The sequence below is a fragment of the Rhincodon typus genome, chromosome 7 (genome assembly GCF_021869965.1).
Source record: "Rhincodon typus isolate 14 chromosome 7, sRhiTyp1.1, whole genome shotgun sequence".
NCBI classification, from domain to species: Eukaryota; Metazoa; Chordata; class Chondrichthyes; order Orectolobiformes; family Rhincodontidae; genus Rhincodon; species Rhincodon typus.
Window position 1 is genome coordinate 78,862,219 of NC_063338.1, and position 16,251 is coordinate 78,878,469.

The 16,251-nt window shown below is 40.4% G+C and overlaps 1 protein-coding gene across 1 annotated transcript in view; it reads left to right on the forward strand.

Moving 5' to 3' along the window:
* LOC109931092 (spermatogenesis-associated protein 24-like) overlaps positions 1-15,585 on the forward strand; it is a 17,780-nt gene extending 2,195 nt beyond the window's left edge. Inside the window, exons 3-7 of the mRNA XM_048599245.1 lie at positions 2,389-2,454; positions 7,602-7,732; positions 11,017-11,087; positions 15,235-15,337; positions 15,432-15,585. Coding sequence (XP_048455202.1) covers positions 2,389-2,454; positions 7,602-7,732; positions 11,017-11,087; positions 15,235-15,337; positions 15,432-15,543 — 483 coding nt within the window. The 3' untranslated portion in view covers positions 15,544-15,585. The remainder of the gene's footprint in view (positions 1-2,388; positions 2,455-7,601; positions 7,733-11,016; positions 11,088-15,234; positions 15,338-15,431) is intronic.
* Positions 15,586-16,251: the final 666 nt, after the last annotated feature.

Genomic DNA, 16,251 nt, shown 5'->3' on the forward strand with positions numbered 1-16,251 from the left:
GAGGTTAGTGATCTCAGCTCCAGGACATCTCTGCAGGAGTTCCTCAGAATAGTATCCTAGGCCCAACCATCTTCAGCTGCTCATCAATGACTTTCCCTCCATCATAAGGTCAGAAGAAGGGATGTCTGCCGATGATTGCACGATGTTCAGCACCATTCGTGACTCCTCATACTGAAGCAGTCAATTTACAAATGTAGCAAACTCTAGATAATATCTGAGCTTGGACTGACAAGTGGCAAGTAACATTCATGCCACACAAATGCCCGGCAATGACCATCTCCAATAAGAAACTATCTAGTCAAAGCCCCTTGCCATTCAATGGTGTTACTATCACTGAATTCCCCCACTATCACTAACCACTTGGGGTTACCATTGATTAGAAGCTCAACTGCACTCATTACATAAACACGGTGACTACAAGATCAAGTCAGGGGCTAGAAATACTGCGATGAGTAACTCACCTCCTTACTCCCCAAAGCCTATCCACCACCTGCAAGGCAGAAGTCAGGAGTGTGATGGAATGCTCCTCACTTGCGTGGATGGGTGCAGCTCTAATAACAGTCAAGAATCTTGACACAGTTCATCATAAAGCAGTCCACTTGATTGGCACCATATCCACAAGCATGCACTCCTTTCACCACCGTTGTTCAGTACAGCAGTGTGTACTATCTGCAAGATGCGCTGCAGAAATTCGCCAAAGCTCCTTAGATAGCACTTTCCAATATATACATACATACATTTGTTCATATATTCATATGCAGGGTCCTCCTGTCCAAAGCATTGTGTCTTTTTCAACTAAACCGATGTTTGGGGATAACTATTCCCTGGTGCTTTTCTCATGACAATACCTTGTTCAATCAGAATCCACTTGCCAACATATTCGTACTATCTTCTTATGCAATATACATTATCTTCCCCTTTGAAAATTGATATGGATATGAATTGAAAAGCTTCAGCACCGTGTCTGCTAATTCAGCAACACTCAAATTCGAATCTACAATGCAACGATTTTAAAGTTATGCTTTCTGTCCATACTTTTAAACTGTTGATAATTTCCTTTCTCAATCAAAATCTTCCTATCTAAACTTGTCATGTTGTAATTATACTGTTCCTGTTTGCCAGCACTGGTGGAAGGATATTACAACAGCATGGCAAAAGTCAGTTTGTATTCTAAATATGTAAATTAGGGATTTATAATGGAAGATTAATATAAAGTATTTTGAGTTGCAATAAAACTGCTGAGTTTTCACCTCAGTCTGAGCCTGTGCCATAGTGGTTTTCTTACTCTTTGTCAGATGTTTATTTGGAGTGTGAGGAACCAAAGTCCTAGGTGAAAACCTGAACATAGTTGTAGCTCTGCTCGGTCCAAGCCCTGAAGATAGAGCTAAATAAGTCAGTGACAAATTTTTCTCTATACATGTGCATCTTTCTGTTTCTTGCTCTCAATATCCCATGTGTGTATATTTTTCTTTGTGTCTCAAATATGCAGACTTTTTTTCATGTATCTAACAGGTTGGATGGTAGTTCTAACAAGGTAGTTATGACAGCAAATAGTTTCGTATGTACTTTTCAATAGGAGGTCTCGTGGCACAGTGGATTGTAACCCTGCCTCTGAGCCAGAATATTTGAGTTCAAGTCCAATTTCAGGACTTGATGGCAAAAGAAGGTGTGTTAATAATGCAGCCAAACAGGTTCAGTGTTAACCTACAAATTCTTCCAACATACACTAATGACAGCTGGCAAAATCAGGAGAGATTCCTGGTCAGCCAAGTGTTGGAAAGAATATTGGAGCCTCCATTGTCACTACCCGTAGCTCTAGGCTATAACATGAATACAAAAATGTGTATTGCTGCAGCAACTTGGACTCGAATGAATTCTTAAGTCACCACCATACTTTTGATGTACCTTACAATATCTGTGTCACAGAGAGACAGAGCAATAACAGAAGCTTGGGTTATAAAAACAAAAACTAAAGCTTCACTTGTATCTTTACAAATCATTGCAGATCTTTGTAACATATTCTTTTCTGTTTTTTACAGAATTGTACTGTAATATTTAACAACTTATTGTTAAGTATTTTACCTAACTTATCTTATTTGATGACTACAGTTGATAATCTACTGAAATGTGATGCTTTATTACTGGTTTTTTAGTTAGGTTGCAGGTTTAACAGCATCCAACTATTCTATATTCTGCATCAAACTCTTGTAAAAGGTATAATGTCAAACCTTTGTTGTTACAGTACAATCATATTTATTGTTAATGAATTGTCTATATTGCAGTGTAAAATTACTAGACATCAACATAGCAGCCCAATGATAGGATCAAGGATTCTTTATATATTTGAAACAAAACTGTTTACCACAATACGGTGCATTCCACATTTAGGTAAAACAGCGAGAAGAGAAAACTGTATGCAGAGAGGAGCTTGAAGCCGTTGTGAAGGAGTTGGAGGTGAGAACTTTGAAGCTTATAGAGGTAATCATTAACAACAGATATCTATATATTTCCAATTTTCAGCATTTAATCATTTTTTTACAATACTGCATACATTTATAACACCCTTGTATATAATTGATCAGATTCCAGTTAAAAAAAATTGACCTGGACTTCACTATATTTAGGCAAATCTTCTAGGCCTGTTTTAAATCTTCACCAATTTGTCCTTTCCAATTTGGGTACAAGCTCCCATCCAGATTCCTGTGAGGTAAGTTACAGTGTCTTGTCAATATCCACTCTCCTCTCAGATCCTAGCAGACTCATCTACGTGACATTTTAGAAAAGCCTAACCTAATTTCCTTTTCATCCTTCCCTATCGTATCATGAATCCTTTGGATATTGTATCCAAGTAGAAATGCTGACGAGCTATTCTTTAAACCCTAACTCTATCTATCCTGCACACAAAGGGATGGCTCAACAAATACTCTTTAACGACCTGATACTCTTAATACTTCTTTGAGATTTGGCGATTGCCAGTCTGTCCACTGGCATTACAGCTGCCTTTGCCATTGTTTGCCAGTATGAATATCTTCCATCAACATCCCAGAACAAACAGGTCTTCCTTTAATCTTTTAATGGCCCCACAACTCAGGCCTCCTGTCAAGCAGTCTTCAGTACAAGTCACCTGACTCACATCATTTTATCCTAAATTAAAGGCAGTCTTAGAACATAGAACATAGAACATTACAGCGCAGTACAGGCCCTTTGGCCCTCGATGTTGTGCCGACCTGTGAAACCAATCTGAAGCCCATCTAACATACACTATTCCATTATCATTCATATGTTTATCCAATGACCATTTAAATGCCTTTAAAGTTGGCGAGTCTACTACTGTTGCAGGCAGGGGATTCCACGCCCTTATTACTCTCTGAGTAAAGAACCTACCTCTGACATCTGTCCTATATCTATCACCCCTCAATTTAAAGCTATGTCCCCTCATGCTAGCCATCACCATCCGAGGAAAAAGACTCTCACTGTCCACCCTATCTAATCCTCTGATCATCTTGTATGTCTGTGTTAAGTCACCTCTTAACCTTCTTCTCTCTAACGAAAACAGCCTCAAGTCCCTCAGCCTTTCCTCATAAGACCTTCCCTCCATCCCAGGCAACATCCTGGTAAATCTTCTCTGCACCCTTTCCAATGCTTCCACATCCTTCCTATAATGCGGCGACCAGAACTGTACGCAATACTCCAAGTGCGGCCGCACCAGAGTTTTGTACAGCTGCAACATGACCTCATGGCTCTGAAACTCAATCCCTCTACCAATAAAACCTAACACACCGGAAGCCTTCTTAACAATGCTATCAACCTGGGTGGCAACTTTCAGTGATCTATGCACATGGACACCGAGATCTCTCTGCTCATCCACACCACCAAGAATCTTACCATTAGCCCAGTACTCTGTATTCCTGTTACTCCTTCCAAGGTGAATCACCTCACACTTTTCTGCATTAAACTCCATTTGCCACCTCTCAGCCCAGCTCTGCAGCTTATCTATGTCCCTCTGTAACCTGTAACATCCTTCCGCACTATCCACAACTCCACCGACTTTAGTGTCATCTGCAAATTTACTAACCCATCCTTCTACGCCCTCAGGTCATTTATAAAAATGACAAACAGCAGTGGCCCCAAAACAGATCCTTGAGGTACACCACTAGTTACTGAACTCCAGGATGAACATTTCCCATCAACCACCACCCTCTGTCTTCTTACAGTTAGCCAATTTCTGATCCAAACCGCTAAATCACCCTCAATCCCATGCCTCTGTATTTTCTGCAATAGCCTACCATGGGGAACCTTATCAAACGCTTTACTGAAATCCATATACACCACATCAACTGCTTTACCCTCATCCACCTGTTTGGTCACTTTCTCAAAGAACTCAATAAGGTTTGTGAGGCACGACCTACCGTTCACAAAACCGTGTTGACTATCCCTATTCAAATTATTCCTTTCTAGATGATTATAAATCCTGTCTCTTATAATCCTTTCCAACACTTTACCCACAACCGAAGTAAGGCTCACTGGTCTATAATTACCAGGGTTGTCTCTACTCCCCTTCTTGAATAAGGGGACAACATTTGCTATTCTCCAGTCTTCTGGCACTATTCCTGTAGACAACGGCGACATAAAGATCAAAGCCAAAGTCTCTGCAATCTCCTCCATAGCTTCCCAGGGAATCCTAGGATAAATCCCATCCGGCCCAGGGGACTTATCTATTTTCACACTTTCCAGAATTGCTAACACCTCCTCTTTATGAACCTCAATCCCGTCTAGTCTAATAGCCTGTACCTCAGTATTCTCCTCGACAACATTGTCTTTTTCCTGTGTGAATACTGACGAAAAATATTTATTTAGCGCCTCTCCTATCTCTTCGGGCACCACGCACAACTTCCCACTACTGTCCTTGACTGGCCCTAATCTTACTCTAGTCATTCTTTTATTCCTGACATACCTATAGAAAGCTTTACGGTTTTCCTTGATCTTACCTGCTAAAGACTTCTCATGTTCCCTCCTGGCTCTTCTTAGCTTTCTCTTTAGGTCCTTTCTAGCTAACTTGTAACTCTCAAGCGCCCTAACGGAGCCTTCACACCTCATCTCTACATAAGCCTCCTTCTTCCTCTTGACAAGAGATTCAACTTCTTTAGTAAACCATGGTTCCCTTGCTCAACCACTTCCTCCCTGCCTGACAGGTACATACTTCTCAAGGACACGCAGTAGCTGTTCCTTGAACAAGCTCCACATTTCAATTGTGCCCAGCCCCTGCAGTTTCCTTCTCCATCCTATGCATCCTAAATCTTGCCTAATCGCCTCATAATTGCCTTTCCCCCAGCTATAACTCTTGCCCTGCGGTATATACCTATCCCTTTCCATCGCTAAAGTAAATGTAACCAAATTGTGGTCACTATCACCAAAGTGCTCACCTACCTCCAAATCTCACACCTGGCCTGGTTCATTATCCAGTACCAAATCCAATGTGGCCTCGCCTCATGTTGGCCTATCTACATACTGTGTCAGGAAACCCTCCTGCACACATTGGACAAAAACTGACCCATCTAAAGTACTCGAACTATAGCGTTTCCAGTCAATATTTGGAAACTTACAGTCCCCCATAACAACTACCCTGTTACTTTCGTTCCTATCCAGAATCATCTTTGCAATCCTTTCCTCTACATCTCTGAAACTTTTCGGAGGCCTATAGAAAACTCCCAACAGGGTGACCTCTCCTTTCCTATTTCTAACCTCAGCCCATACTACCTCAGTAGATGAGTCCTCATCAAACGTCCTTTCTGCCACCATAATACTGTCCTTGACTAACAATGCCACACCTCCCCCTCTTTTACCACCTTCCCTGATCTTACTGAAACATCTAAACCCCGGAACCTGCAACAACCATTCCTGTCCCTACTGTATCCATGTCTCCGCAATGGCCACAACATCGAAGACCCAGGTACCAACCCATGCTGCAAGTTCACCCACCTTATTCCGGATGCTCCTGGCGTTGAAGTAGACACACTTCAAACCACCTTCCTGCCTGCCGGTACACTCCTGCGACCTTGAAACCTTATTCATGACCTCACTACTCTCAACCTCCTGTAAACTAGAGCTACAATTCAGGTTCCCATCCCCCTGCTGAATTAGTTTAAACCCTCCCGAAGAGCATTATCAAATTTCTCCCCCAGGATATTGGTACCCCTCTGGTTCAGGTGTAGACCATCCCATTTGTAGAGGTCCCACCTACCCCAGAATGAGCCCCAATTATCCAGGTATCTGAATCCCTCCCTCCTGCACCATCCCTGTAGCCACGTGTTCAACTGCTCTCTCTTCCTATTCCTCGCCTTGCTAGCACGTGGCACGGGTAACAAACCAGAGATAACAACTCTGTTTGTTCTAGCTCTAAGCTTCCACCCTGGCTCCTTGAATTTCTGCCTTACATCCCCATCCCTTTTCCTACCTATGTCGTTAGTGCCTATGTGGACCACAACTTGGGGCTGCTCCCCCTCCCCCTTAAGAATCCCGAAAACACGATCCGAGACATCACGGACCCTGGCACCTGGGAGGCAACACACTAACCACGAGTCTCTCTCGTTCCCACAGAATCTCCTATCTGTCCCCCTAACTATGGAGTCCCCAATGACTAATGCTCTCCTCCTCTCCCCCCTTCCCTTCTGAGCAACAGGGACAGACTCTGTGCCAGAGACTTGTACCCCATGGCTTACCCCTGGTAAGTCGTCCCCCCCAACAGTATCCAAAACGGTATACTTGTTTTTGAGGGGAACGGCCACAGGGGATCCCTGCACTGTCTGCCTGTTCCCTTTCCATCCCCTGACTGTAACCCATCTACTTTTTTCTTGTACCTGAGGTGTGACTACCTCCCTGTAACTCCTCTGAACTCCTCTTGAAACCATTTTATAAACCTCATAATTGTAAGACTTTTGAGAACAGTCACCAATTCTCCAATTTAACCTGGTAGCTAAGATCCTTCAAACATGGAACTATTCTGGTAAATTCAGTGCATCCTTTTGGTGGTCCTTCACATCTTTCTTAAAATGGTGCCCTGAACGGACAAAATACTGTTATTATAGCTTAATCAGTGCTTCATAAACATAAATAAGAAAAGATAATTTTCCTGCTTTTGCTTTCTATCACTGTTCGGCCCAAGATCCCATATGCTTTGCTAATTATTCTCAATATGTACTGATCTACGAATATGTACCGCAGATGCTCCTATCCCTGCTCACTCTTTGAATTGTGCCACTATATCTCTTATCCTTAGGAGATCTCCTTATTCTTTTTGCCAATGTGCATCTTCTCACACTTCTCTTTATAAAATTCCATCTGCCACTTACCTACCCATTCTGTTATCTTAACTGCGTCCTGTTGCAGATAATTGGTATTCTTGTCGTGTCCCTGCTCTGATTATTCAGGCAAACTAACTATCAATTTCATTCACCCTGAGGAAATTTTGAATGTTTCCTCCCATGTTGGTTATCATCTATGGTTGAACTATCTGCATCATATTTCAAAGTGCCGAACTTCTATTCAGTTTTGAGGCTACAGCAGCTGAGTAATTCTGTTAACTCTGTCATACTCCTTTATAGGATGAAAAACTTGAGCACGCTAAAACTAAAGCATTACTTTCCAAGGAATCTGAAAAGCTGCAGTTTGCACTTGGTGAAATAGAGATTCTGATGAAACAGCTAGATCGGGAAAAGAAGGCCTTTGAAAATGCGTAAGTTTTGCTTCATTTAGCTATATAATTTCAGTAACTATATTTCATGAAGTAATTAATTGGCTGTGAACTTGTTGGGGATATCCTGAGGGACTGGAAGAATTTCTTTAAACTTTTGTGCTACTTAACATGTGACAATTTTTAGTCCTAATTTTACTGCTTTGAAAAATTTATAACTAATTATAAATATAGATTTAATGCTCATATTGTAGGTAGAGCCTTGCTACACTCTTGTGTATTTCATTCCTGCTTGATCTGAAGTACACAACTGCTGTGATAGTCCTGAAGATATGGTGCAACTAGTTTTATATATGACCTTCATGCACAAGTCTTTTGCATGATGTTATTTTTGTGTGCTGCTAGCACTCTTAGTTTTAATTTTGTAAACTATAGTGCTGCCTCATTAACGTATCTTGCTCTGTTGAAATTTTGATTGTCATAGGATGCTATAAATTGGATTATTGAGATTGCTATCTGCATAGAACATAGAACAGTACAGCACAGTACAGGCCCTTCAGCCCACGATGTTGTGCCGAACTTGTACCCTATACCTAAGGTCTATCTAACCTCCACCCCTACCTTATAATATCATCCATACGCCTATCTAATAGGAGCTTAAATGCCCCTAATGAGGCCGACTCCACTACCCTCTCCGGCAATGCATTCCACGCCCCTACCACTCTTTGAGTAAAGAACCTACCTCTGACATCTCCCCTATATCTACCTCCACTCACTTTAAAACTATGCCCCCTCGTAATAGCTACCTCCACCCTAGGAAAAAGTCTCTAGCTGTCCACTCTATCCATACCACATTCACATGCGTGAATGCTTTGCCTTAGAAACTCAGGATTAGACTAAGAAAGAAGAAAATAAACTACAATTAAAACATAATTTAAAATGTTGTGGATGGAATTGCAAAAACTTAACAGTTGAGGGAGTTGAAGAACTACAGGAAATGTATTAAACTGCTGTGATGTGTGATCTGTGAAGTAGTACAGTAGGAATAATGAAAATTATTTTTAGATATGTTTGTCATCTTTAGGTTAACAACAGTCTTGAGTACTATGTGAGTTAAAACTTAAAAAAGATTGAAAGAGGGCATTAAATTTTCTTTCCTAGTCATAATTCCTTCTAAAATGCAGTTAGCATGGGGAAGTGTCTTTACGTACTACTGCCCAAGTGGTTTTACTGAATTGAAATGTTTCTGGGTCGAGGACGAGGCAAAGTTCTGACTGTACTAGTTGGCCTTAACAGGATAAGTGGTGGAAAGCCCTGCTGCAGCACTTGCATCATGTCTAATTGCTGAAGAAGACATCAGTGTTTTTATTAATTAAACTTCTGGATCATTATGACTCTATAACTGATTCAAAGTGCAATACTGTTCCCATTTTTATTTGCACACCCACCTAATATGGCTGAGTTGGCAGGGAGCGTACCACATGCATTCTTGGCTGATTTTCATCCTTTTCTCCCATCTGATAGATCTTCAAAACAGGTGCTGGAGTGAAAGAAAATCTAACCAATGACCTTTGACAGACATATAAAATATATTTAAATTTACCTCATAACGACTTGCATCCAGTTTTTAAATTAAGGTTGACAGGAGTAAATTTACCTCTGAATCAGTGGATGTGGGTTCAAGCCCCACTCCAGAGCCTTCAACAGAAAAAAAGATTCAAAAAGATAGCTCACCACTGCTTTCTGCAGGCCGGATACGTATGGGCAGTAAATGCTGGCCTAGCCAATGGCATACATAACCCAGGAGTAAAGAAAAAAATTCCACGGCACTATTTTGAATATTTTCCATTGTCTTGGTCCGTAAGCACCAATAACAAGGGGGCATAATTTTAAAGTGAAAGGCAGGAGGTTTAGAGGGAGTTTGAGAAAAATCTTTTTCACCCAGACAGTTGCAGGGGAGACGGGGCTCTGTATTGCACTGCTTGGGAGGGTAGTTGAGGCAGACACAACCTTTAAAAAGTGCTTGAATGAGTGCTTGAAGTGTCATAACATTCAAAGCTATGAGCCTAATGTGGGACAGTGAGACTAGTTTAGGTAGTCGTATATTTTTGGTGGTCCAGACTTGATTGGCTAAAGGACCTCTTCTGTTCAGTATGATTTTATGATTCTATGATTGTATTGGTCAATCAATGTCACCAAAACTCTTTATCTAGTTATTATCACATTGCTATTTGTGGGATCTTACTATTCTTTGAAAATTCTTTGCTATATTTTCTACATTACACCAATCAGGACTTCAGGAATCTCCAAACCACTTCAAAGGTTTTTTGGCTGCAAAGTGCTTTGGAGAGTTCTGAAGTCCTGACAGATGCTATACAAATATGAGATTCCCTCTTTAAATTCAAATTAAGTTGTAGACTCGTTTTGTTTCCGCAAGGCAAATTATTGAGCATTAATCAACTGTGCAGTGAAACCCCAGTTATTATAATGAAGGAGACCTTCTTCTGTAAATAGAAATTGGTGGATATTGACAAGTTCCTGACGTGTACTGATACATTGTAGCTCTAAATTTCTTCCACCTAATAATTTCTCTGCAATTTTACTCACATTCATTGATCCTGAAGAGGAACTACAGTTAATCCACTGATAGTTCATCAGTTCACAGCTGATCTGTATAGCTTGTGTTTACATCTGCCAAACAGGTAATCATAGTACAAGCCATGAAAAGGCCCCCAGACAATCACATTGAGCACTAAAGATAATACATAGCCAGATCAAACAGTTTTAAACACATTCTCCAAAACAGAAAAATGCAGATTCTTTGACTTATATTGTTGACAGTTCCACTATATGCTACAGAGCCTGACAGTGGAATTTATGAATATGAATGGATGTTGTAACTCAATCTTATTGGAGCCCTGCACTTAGCTATGGGACCATCCTTGCATTCTGTTGAAGTCCTTGCTAAGTCTGATGCCAAGGTTTGCTAGCTAGAATTGTAGGTGGGATATCTGTGTGCTGCTAGATCAATAGATGCATGTAAAGCACTATGTGACCTGATTACAGGATTAACAAAGGTGAGTTTTGTTAAAAATTAGTGTTTGTCTGTAATTCTTGAGGCTTATAGGAAAATATATCATCCCAAGTCCACCATATAGTTCACTTTAGATTTTATGGCCATCTATTGGATGGGGGGAGTCGATGTTAAAATCTTTGTTTACAGTTAGCTAATACTGTGATATGAACTATTATAATTTAAACCTTATTTAAACATTTTTATTCTGTTTTATAATTCAAACATATCTCTATTTTTATTCTTCGCAAAGATTGGAAAGCATTAAAAACAAAGCATTGAAAGAGTCAACAAAAAATGACAAGTTGATAAGCAAATGCAATGGTAAGTGATGGTGCCATTCTAAATATTCTAAACATGTGCATATGTGATATGGAATTTGTTACAAGGAACAGGAATCAGCCTTTTAGCCCATTGAGACCAACCCTTCTTTCTTGATCACAGCTGATCATGACATCACTGCCAATTCTGCTACTTCCTTTTCCCTTGATACCATTAGCCTCCAGAAACCTTTTGATTTACATTTTGAATCTGCTCAATGGTTGAGCTTCCACAGCCTCTCGGATAGAGAATTCCAAAGTTCCACCATACTCTGAGTGAAAACATTCCTCCTCACCTCAGTTTTAAATGGCTTGCACCTTATCCTGAGATATGATACTTGGTTTTAGAGTCACCAGCCACGTTGAACATTCCATCTTTTGTCGTTGGATTACTCACTAATGGGTATGTTTGTCCACCTAAGAAATTCTGTGTCACTAGTTATAGATTCTGTGGGTCTTTACATCGCTGATGAGCCTGATCCTTGAATTGCATCTCCAACCAGACATTTAGAATGTATTTCCGGGGGATGGAATTGGTCCTTGGCCTTGAGATCACTGACATTCCTTTCTCTGGCCCCTTTGCCAACTGGTGTTCTCAAAGAATTGTGTTCCTTCACACAGAAGTTTCCTCCATGTCGATTTCCTTTGAATGAGGGTCTCCCACGAGTTCACTTCTATGTTGCATTTCATGAAGGAAGCCTTCGGGGGTTTTGAAAAGCTTCCTTTGTCCTCCTGTCATTTAAATGTCTTCCTTGAGCTGGTTATAGATGATTTACTTTGGCAGTTGGAACACAGACATCCTAAGCTTGTGGCTGGCGCAGTGGAGTTGGTTTTGAATGATCATGGCCTCAATAGTGGTGCTATTGGCTGCTTCAAGGATGTTAATTGTTAGTACACCTGTCCTCCCAGCTGATGCGGAGAAGTCTGTGAGAGTCCTCTAATTTTCAGTGCGATCCACTTCTCAGCCTTTGAAACTTTAGAGAATGCAGACCCAGTTTGTTCAATCTTTGCACATGAACAATCCTGTGATCTGAGGAATCAATTTCCTGAACTTCCATTGTACTTGCTTTATGGCAAGTATATCTTGTCTTAGATAAGGGAATGTAAACTATCCACATTACTCCAAGTGAGGTCTCACCAAGGCTCTGTACAACTGCAGCAAGATAGCTTGTGTACTCAAATCCCCTTGAAATGAATGCCAATATCCTATGCTATCCTAAATTCTTGCTGCACGTGCATACTAGCTTTGAAGTGACTTTTACATGAAAACACCCTGATCCCTTTGGAAACCTGCATAATTGGTCCCGAGATACATATCATTTATACAGACTGTGAACAATTGTGGACCTAGCACTGACTGAGGCACCCTACTATTAATAGCCTGTCATCCAGAGATTGATCTGTTTATTCTTACTCTGCTTTCCATCTATTAACTAGTTCTCAGTCCACACTAGTATCTTATCCACAATTCCGTGCGCTCTATAATTTTATTTACTAACTTTTTACATGGATTCTACATTCACAGAATATCCTTTGACTATGTTACAAGTGAAGTGTTTATAAACTCCAACAACTTTGTCAAGCATGATTTCCCTTTATAAGTTGTGACAAAAGGTATATAATTTATCAACGTTTTTAGAATTTGGATTTCAAAATAGAAGCAGATAATTTTTTAAATTCATTCATGGGATGGGGTGTCACTGGCTGGACCAGCATTTATTGTCCATCCCTAATTGTGGAGAGGGCAGTTAAGAGTCAACCACATTGCTGTGGGTCTGGAGCCACATGTAGGTCAGACCAGGTAAAGTGACAGATTTCCTTCCCTAAAAGACATTAGTGAAACAGATGGGTTTTTCCTTCATGGCCATCGTTAAACTCTTATTTCCTGATTATTATTGAATTCAGATTCCATCATCTGCCATGGCAGGATTCAAACCCACTTCCCCAGAACATTACCTGGGCCTTTTGTTAATGGTTTAGCGATTATACCACTAGACCATTGCCTACCCAAGTAATGTTGGTTACTTCTCTAAAAAGCAAGACAGGAAAGACCTTCTAAATAGTGGCCTAAATCCAGCATTTGTCAAAAAGCAGGTGACTGTAGACCCTTGTAGTGTTAATTGAAAGATGTTTGTGCCACATGTTTAAACATTTAAGGCCATTGGCTTTATTTTCAGTTCAGAAGAATCTAAGATGGAAAGAGTTTTAATTTACTTCAGAGTTGAGTTTAGAAGCAAGTTTAGTTTCTCTCCTAGAAGATCAGGGAACCAGTCACCTCTGCAGAAGTATTTAGTTTGTAAAGATTCCAAGCCAGGAGAGTTTGGTTAGAAAATTTAGGTTATTAGAACTGAGAAATTTTAGGCTTTTAGATTTTGAAATGTTCATATTGGCAGATTTGGAAAGGACTCATTGAATTGTCTTCATTGCTCATAGCAAAATAAAATCTATGAGAAACTTAAAGAGTTGAAACAGTTGTATGTTTTCTCTGGACTGAGCATTTATAATGGATAGTGTGGGGAAAGACACATTCAATTTTGTTTGCTGTGTGATTTGAGACCTTTTGTACTGTCTTCTATATTTAGATAGCTTGGTTTGTTTCTTCTTTTGTGTAATAAATTTCTGTTGTTAGACAAAATGTGCAGCCTTGTTTGAATATGTTTCTGTGACTAACCACCATGTTAACTAAATAAACTAGGTTCCATACTGAGATTAGACCAGTACTGCCATTTGCTGGGAGCATAACAAAATCCATATTGTCTTTTTGCCCAATTTTGTAGTTCTATTCTAAAATTTTAGTTATCACATCCTTTATAAAATATTCTAACAGTTTCCCAATTATTGATGTCAAACTAATAGGTCTGTAGTTATCCACATTCGCTTCTCTTAAATAATGAGATTACATTTCCAATTTTCAGCCAGCAGGAGTCTTTCCAGAATTTATAGAATACAAAAGACAATCACCAGTGATTTCAAGTGCATATTTACTATATTCATTTCCTTTAGCCCTTTAGTTTCACAAGGCACTTAGTTGCCTAATATTTCTGGGATATTTTCTGTATCTTCCTCCATGAAGACCAACAAAAGTTTCAAACTTAGTTCCTCCGTCTTTACCCTGTTTTTCACTATAAATATTCCTTACTCCCCCTGTAATGGGCCCATATTTACCCTTGCTAATTGTTTTCCTTCACATATTACTAGAAGCTTTTATTGTATAGATTAATGTTGCTTGCTAACTTACATTCATATTTTCTTTTCTCTCTCAGTTTCTTGGTCATTCTTTACTTACTCCTAAATTACTCCCAATTATCAGGTTTACCACTGTTTCTGCTGCTTTTATAAGCCACTCCTTTGATTTAATGAAATCTTTGAGTTGTTAGCCATAGTTGATTCATTTTTACCTTTGAGTATATAATTTATTTCCTGAAAGCCCATTAAGTTTTAAACAGAATGAATGTGTTAACATTGATGATTTTCTTGTCCTTTCCACCCTATCCTACACTTAGGTTCACTCTCTGTCCCTGTCAATGTACACGTGTCTATGTACATCTGCTCTGGGAGCAATGAAACAAAAGGTCACTATATCTGTTCTGGGTCATATGTACCTAAACCTTGTGACCCCAGTCATTATGGTCTGCAATTCCACCCATTGCATGGGTATTGTAAAGTAAAGCAAGATAAGAAACATATGTTGTAGCTCCATCTCTGAGAACCTTTCACCAATGCTTCTAGCTGTTGGTCATGGGATGATTGTCTTGCTGTTCCTCAGCAGTAATTCAGAAGTTCCCAATCTCTGATTGTAAGTTATGTAACTTCTGAAACTTGTCTTTTGCAGCCCTCTTTTAACCTGTTGTTCTGCCCCTTTTCAGGCAGTCTGTGTTGACACACCTACGGCAAAGAACTGTAGGTCCCAAAAATGGTACTTATCCAAGAATGAACATACGCCAAAAATTACAGATACAAAATTGATACAAAAAGAAGAATATTTAATTACATTGTCTAATGATTAAAATTTGCAGTTTATTTGAAAGGACTGGTTTTATATTTCCTGGAATATGCCTGGTCGATTTTCTAAAAGAATAATTCAACAGATCTAGAAAAATAGATTTAGATAGAAACTAATTATTTCTGAAAACTAATTGTTTTCTTTGCAGAGATTGAGAATCTGATGGAAAAACAAGATGATATTTTGAGTGTCAAAGAGGGTCAGATTAAAAAACTTAGTCACCTTCTTGAAAAGCAGAAAGATACTTTGAGGTAAGTCTGTAAACTTCTCTCTACGAGGGCTTTGATGTGTTTCGATCAAAATATTCTTAATGTTTTAAAGAAACTAATTTTGTGTTCTATACAGGCAACAGGTTACTGACTTTGAAATACAGAAGCAGCAAGATGCCTATATAGCACGAGTACTGAAAGACAAAAAGAGGAAGACATTTGGAAAGTTTCATCATGCCCCTAAGTAGCAAGTTGCACACACATTTGTAAATAAACATGCATTTTTATTATATGCTGCACACCTGTTTGGTTATTGTTTTACATTTTGAGTTTTGTAGTGAAACTGATGCTGTGGTTTCCCTCCAAGTCATCAGTGGTGTATTTGGCATAACAACCAAAAGACAGTCAAAAGAATTTGGCCCACCGCCGACACCGGCACAACTCCGCCCACCGCCGACGACGCTCCGCCCACAGCCGACGCCGACGCAGCTCCGCCCACAGCCGACGCCGACACAGCTCCGCCCACAGCCGACGCCGACGTAGCTCCGCCCACCACCTCCACAGCCAGCAGCTCCAGAGGAGCCAGCAGCACCCAGCCCTGCCGAGTCTTCACCATCCCCCCAGAGCTACCCCTTACTGAGGACGAACGGTCAGTCCTCAGTAAAGGGCTCACCTTTGTCCCCCTCCACCCACAGATCAACGAATACCGCTCACGCTTGGACATAGAGCAGTTTTTCCGCCGCCTCCGCCTCCACGCTTACTTCTTCAACCGTGAACCTAACCCTCCCTCTACTGACCCCTTCTCCCGCTTCCAACACACCCCCTCCTCCTGGACACCACCCCAAGGCCTCCTACCCTCCCTCGACCTCTTCATCTCCAACTGCCGTCGAGACATCAATCGCCTCAACCTCTCCACCCCTCTCACCCACTCCAACCTCTCCCCCGCAGAACGTGCA